Source organism: Cornus florida, unplaced genomic scaffold (genome assembly GCF_030987335.1).
Source record: "Cornus florida cultivar Cherokee Brave unplaced genomic scaffold, ASM3098733v1 CherokeeBrave_3.0.0_Hap2_Chr05, whole genome shotgun sequence".
NCBI lineage: Eukaryota > Viridiplantae > Streptophyta > Magnoliopsida > Cornales > Cornaceae > Cornus > Cornus florida.
In genome coordinates, this window is record NW_026775575.1 from 79,151,287 (window position 1) to 79,157,812 (window position 6,526).

The 6,526-nt window shown below is 31.5% G+C and overlaps 1 protein-coding gene across 1 annotated transcript; it reads right to left on the minus strand.

Moving 5' to 3' along the window:
• Positions 1–5,686: 5,686 nt before the first annotated feature.
• LOC132310249 (uncharacterized) lies at positions 5,687–6,252 on the minus strand. The gene has a single exon (XM_059808441.1). The coding sequence runs from the start codon at positions 6,132–6,134 to the stop codon at positions 5,895–5,897; it is 240 nt and encodes a 79-aa protein (XP_059664424.1). The 5' UTR covers positions 6,135–6,252; the 3' UTR covers positions 5,687–5,894.
• Positions 6,253–6,526: the final 274 nt, after the last annotated feature.

The following is a 6,526-nucleotide window of genomic DNA, read 5'->3' on the forward strand; positions in this document are numbered from 1 at the left end:
TTTTTCTCTTCTTGTTACGGACATCGATCCTAATTTCCTCAATTCTCTGATTCTATACATCACCCAGCCTTTGATGTCAACCTCTCCCTCCAATCCCTCCGGAAAACAAAAGTCTAGCCAACCTCCAAAGAGGGGTCAGATCAAAGTTCAAATTTTAGAGAGCTTGGTCGAGACCGTGAAAGCGGTGGCAGGGGAATTATTCGCTGGCAAGTCTGGGGCGAAGAGTGAAAGCGGTGGCGGCAGCGTAGGCAGCTCGGCCTCGGTGACACCACCACCAAGCTCCTACAACTCTGATGGGAATGCCGATGCCCCATAGTGAAGATCAGATAATGAATTTATCAGTATCATCAACATTAAGTGATGAAAAAGCTCTTTCAACAGCTTCTTTCACTCCCTTGAAGCCCTTTCAGGTAGATAGTGATGGAAAAGGCAGTCTGTTGAAATCAGAAGCTATGAAATTATGTTGTTTTTCTGTTTTATTGTCGGTTTGGTATTTCTATTTTGGTTTAGAATAATTATGGGTTTCAGTCCATTGGGTTTATTTCTTAGATGTCTCATTTTGTATTAGATATGGGGTTTTCTTGTTTACCTCTTCCTCTGCTGTTTCTGGAGTTTTTAGAAAGGAGACTGCTATGGGTTATTGGAGTTGGTTTGGTTTTTTTTGGGGGTGTTTGATATTTTAGTTTGTTATATCTATTTTGTACTTTTTGTCAATATAAGAGTAGCAATATATTTCAGTTGTGTTCAGTTGTGTGTTTACATTTTTACTTGGTGGTCATGGGATTGATGTAAAATTTATGATGTTTGGTTGCTGCTTTTGGGATTAAAGATACCCTTGTTTGAGATTGATGGAATTGATGTTTTGTCATGGTGTTTGGCTGCTTTTTTGATGTTGGGAACTTGGGATAGGTATGTTTGAATTCTGGTGGACTGTTGGCCTCTATTTGCCAAAGTATTGTTTCCTCTTCTTGATTACAAACTGTGTGGATCAGTGATGTTGCACGAAAATTATGGCATATCTTTTCCAAATTCTTTCAAGTTCAGTCCGTCTTTATGGATCTGGATCCCCTCTTGTGGATCTGGATCTCCTCGATCTGATCTGTGCGCGTGCACGGTGTCTTTTGGGTGCACTACGTCAGTTGCAGAGTCTAATTTGAGTGCATGAAACATGGGGCCATATTGAAATTCGCGCCGGAATAAAGTGTCATGTGTGCCTATCTACTATTTTCCGTACCATTTTGGAAGAACATATGCACTTTCTCAAAAATAAAAAAATAAATAAATAAAAAACGATCTACTTTCATTTGGTATTTGGCCATTTGACTCTAGATCAACTCCCCAAAAATGTTCTGTACACTGGATGATGCACAATCCCTCCTCTCACAATAGGAGGGAATCCTCTTTCCTCTTCCTGAGTATTTACTCTTTACTGACTTGATGTTTGATGGTAGAAACTTTTAAACTCTCCGAAATTACTCAGTACATGGTCAGACTTTTGATATCCATGATTTTGACACCCTATTTCAAATTGTTGACTAGTTGTGACCTTGTAATGAATTTGGAGGGGCCATGGTCGGTTTGTTATTAAAGTATGGGTTTTAATGGGGGCATGAATCTGGTTTATCTAGAACAATCATAAAAGTATGCACTTTTTGGACCACCCCTATGTTCTTTTTATTGCTCTCTTTCTTTCTTATATTTTGGTCATATTGATGTAATGATATTAATTCGTTACACCATCATGGTCTTGGAATTAAAATTTGTAGCCAATAGATAAAGTTACATGGTCTTGTTGATTTCATATTATAATACATTAGGCTAAAAAGGAGCAAAAGAAAAGAAAGAAAATGAAAGTATATAATTAATCACTTATTGTGTTTGTTTGATCAATAAAGAAAAATAAATGAAATATTAGTAATCATGTTTGGAGAAAGAAATGAAATGAAAGTATTATAATAAATTTACAATCATATCATTTTTCATAGATTTAGTTTTTATAAAAATAAGGACAAATTTAGCATTAATAAAATTTTATTTAAAAAAAAAAAAAAAAAAAAAAAAACTAGCATTTTTTGTACTTTCCTTGCATTTCTTTCCATTTTTGTAAGACTAACAAAACCAACACATCTTATATAATTTGTTTCTTTTCGAATCCCTATGTTCCCTTTCTTTTCTTTTAAAAATTCATACCAAACACAATAGTTGATTTTCCTCCTTTACCTTTCTTTTCTTTTCCTTTCAATACCCTCTAACCAAATTGGACCTTAAAATATTGAACTCCCTCTAATTTCTTTATGTTGAAAGGTCTTCAATTAGCCTAAATTACCAAATTCCTTCCCAACTCTTATCCTTTGAGTGGACAAAGCAGGAAAGTGCAGCCAATCAATGAAAAGATTTAAAATAAAATGTTATGATCATTTAGAATGCATTTGCATTTCATTTGAGTTTCATATACAATTTCACGTACACAGATACATACATATAATATATATAGATGGATTAGTAAATGAGCTTTGTTTACTTTATCATTTCCTTATCCATGACTTGGAAGAAAAAAGTGACTAGTGATACCCACTTGGTTTAAAGTTTACACTATGTTGGTGGCTTGGTCCAACTCATAAGACAACGACTACATATTGTGTAACCCTACCCTAAAAAAAGACTATATATAACGTAATTGTTGACCAATTTTCCAACTCGTGCAGTGTATTATCTCATGGTATATTAATTGGATTAACTGCATAAAACTCCTGTAATATAAGTTACATGTAAAATGCATATCTCTTTTTTTTAAATGTGTATTTTAAATTATAAAATTTAAAAAAAGGTGTAAATAAATCCCTGACCACTTTTTACCATTTTTTTTCTATTTTGCCCCCAACAGAATGTGCATAACCCCCACCACCCTCTTTCTCCATAACTTATGCTTTTTTTTTGTTTTTTTTTTTTTGTGTCATTATATATTTTATTTATTTGTGTCCAAAATTTTATTCATTTACTCCAAACATGTCATCATCTTCAAGTTCAATAAGTCATTATTATCCATATGGGAGGTCAATACAAAAATATTACTATAAATGTTATATTTTTCATCAAAAAGAAATGTTATTATATCCGGTGTTGAGGTTGTTTGATTTAGCTACACTTATTCTATTCGAGATTTATTTTGTTTTTGTTCCAAACAAACAAAACCCTACACAAATTGGACAAAATGGACACTTTTCAATCTTTAAAGATCTATTTGTAACAATTCAATAATATAGGGTGTTTTACACTATACAGGGCCTTTAATTCTCATTCAAAGACTGTTGTATAGATTACTTTCGAGTGAGTTCGTTTTTTTTTTTTTTTTTTTTTTTTTTTTTTTTTTTTTTGGTTAACACACTTTTGTCTGAGCTTTACTACTTCACATATTCTATGACCTCCTAATTCACTCCTCCACGTGACATGAACAGAATACCTTTTTTAAGGTCTCACTTAAAAATCATGTTATTAAATTTGGGATTTCTTTTCAATTCTAATAAATAAATAAAATAAATAAATAAAAACATAAATTTCATATTGTCAAACACATGCTTCAAGATTTTGTAATGTCAGCCTCTCATCTGTATTATCTTGAAGTTTTCCTAAAGAGAGTTTTCTTTCCACACGGAATCCAAAATTGTCTCAAATTCAAAACGTACATTTTTGTCCAGGTCTTCTGCCATTTGATACAAGGTATCTACTATATTGGATTCATGTTTGTGTTGTTGTCACTCGACTCCATTCGCTTTATCACACCAGTTGACCTTTCCTTTCTCTTCCTTCACCGTTCACACTTGCCTTTTCTTTTCTCTCCTCCTTCTATTGGCTGTTAATTAAGGATTTAATTACCGAAATCGTTAGGTGATGGAAGACTCCATTAATGGCCAAAATGGTGGGGCTACACTGGACCCACACCCATTAACCAAATTCCAAACACAACTCGAGTGATACAAACCAATCAAGAATTAACTAACTAGGGTACCACTTAGATAGCGTGGCTAATTTTTTTTTTTTTTTTTTTCCAGAGAATTAGATTAATATATTTTCGATCATTTAATTGTAAGTGATTTTAAGTCTAAGGTCATGTTTGATAAAATTAAAAATTAAGTACTAAAAATTTTAAAAATTGAATTTTAAGTTTCAAAACTTTTAAGTGGTTATTAAATGTAGAAAACACATTTAAAGTATATTTCGTGTAATACTTTCACCTTTATATAAAATAGTGTGAAAAAAACACCTTAATATTTTTTTTTCACATTGTGTAAAAATATCCCTCAATTAGAAATCTAACATAAATTAGTGATGTAATACCCGTTTTGCACTTTTACTTTTCCGAAAATGTCCAAGGGAATATATATGCTACTAATATCATAGTATAAGGGTGTTATGTGCACATTACTTTATATATTTTTTTAAAAAAACTTTTTTTTTTTTTTCAAACTTTAAGAATTTGTAAAATAAGGATTTGAATATTTTGAGATTTCAGTTTACTATTTTCTACCAAATTTTTTTGTTCTTTATTTTACTTTTTTTGGTACCAACACTATTAAACAAAAACAAAAACAAAAAAAAAGGAAAAAAATATCTCAATATCAGTGTGCACTGGTTTCAGAGTTTGGAGCAAATTTTTTTTCTTTGGTTTGCATTTTATTTTTATTTTCTATTTTTATCTTTACTTATCTATTGCTGACGTCTTCCAATAGTGTCATTTTCGGTTATTTTACTAAATTACTTATTTTTATATATTTTATAAAATGGTTCAATAAGAGTAATTTAGTCAACTTAAAGTTTAAATTTGTCAGAGGGACTTATTTGCACCAAATTGAAACTTTATGGGTATTTTTTGCATAGGAGGGGCGTCCTCCAATATTGTCATTTTTGGTCATTTTATAAAATTATTTATTTATATATATTTTATAAAATGGTTCAGTAAAGGTAATTTAGGTAACTTAGGGTTTAAAATTGTCAAAGGGATCTATTTATACCAAATTGAAACTTTAGAAATGTTTTTTGCACATGAGGATTTTTTTGCACTTGTCCCTAATTAAAATGTATTTTTAAAAAAAAAAAAATTTTAACATTCAGCATTTAATAATAAATGATGTCACTGTCACTTAAATTTTATCCTATTTTAACACTTAATTTATTTAAAATTAAATGCTAAATTAAGTTATCAATCAAAACCTGAAGTCTTAAGGTCATCATATATTTTAGATAACTCTTCATATCAAGTTGGGCAGCAGCTTTTAAATGATTAAATAATGGAGAAACTAGTGGTCATAAAATATTATCATGAACAGCAAAATGATGAGTTAGCAATTAGATTGACTGATTAAATAATGGAGACACTATTAATCATAAATTATCATAAGAAGCAAAACGATTACATAACAGTTTGACTGCTCTGAAAGCTCTCTCCATTAGTAATTACATAAGAAGTCATGTGGGGTTGTTTTGGTTTGGATCATATTTAATAAAGAAAAAGAAAGAAAGATTGATTTTTTTCTAGTCCCATTTAATAAATAAAAAGAAATTGGATCCTTTTAAAATGTACACTCTCTCATGTCCCACTATATAAAAGTATTTAGAATTTGTGGTGTAATAAGTGTAATATAAGAAAATATTATAAAATAAAAAAAAAATTGAGAGAGTTAAAAGAAGATTTGGGAACTAATAAACACTAAGTAACAACTAACAACACAGTTACAAACAGGACTCAACTGGGGATGATTAAAAAACCCAAATCAATAAAACCGTATAATAATGGAAAATTTGATGAATTTTCCTCTAATCCAAACAAAGAATCAGGAAAAAAAATATGTTCCTTTTAAAACTATACAAACAAAACAAATCAATGGATCCTGTAGAGATCAAGCATCAGAATGGGTTTCCGAGGTGTGGCCACTTGGAGTTGCATGTGGGGTTGTGGAGGTTGAGCTAAGACACCCTCCTCCTCCTCCTCCATTTTCTCCTTTTTTCCCTCCAACCTTACCCGCCATTTTCACAAATTTGAACACTTCTCTGATTACCTTGGGCTTGATCTGTCCTCTCCTTGGAGGTAGTAGGCTTGTTTTTGGGTTGTTCTTGGATTTGTAGGCTATGGTTTCCATTTCTTTGAATTGGGGTTTCACCAATTCCTAAGAAACAGAGTGAATTTCAGGCTTTATTTTTGAAGAAGAAGGTGAAGAAAGGCTGAGAAATAGCTTGAGTTGTTGCTTTCGGAGTGCAGTCAGGGCAGAGGCTTTATTTCATAATGATTAATTTATTTATACATGTAGGCATCTTGTGGGGCTCAAACTTTTAGTAAGCTTGGAGGCCAAGATTGACAGTGTCATTATTACACGTAAGAGAGAAAAAGTGGTATTATTACACGTAAGAGAGAGAGAGAATATTCCCTCTTTTTTGGTTGTGTACTGAAATTCTAACAAGTTGAAAATGAGATGGGGTCAGTTCTTGTTTACAGGCGAAAAAAAAAATTCTTGTTTACAGAGTTTGGGAGTTA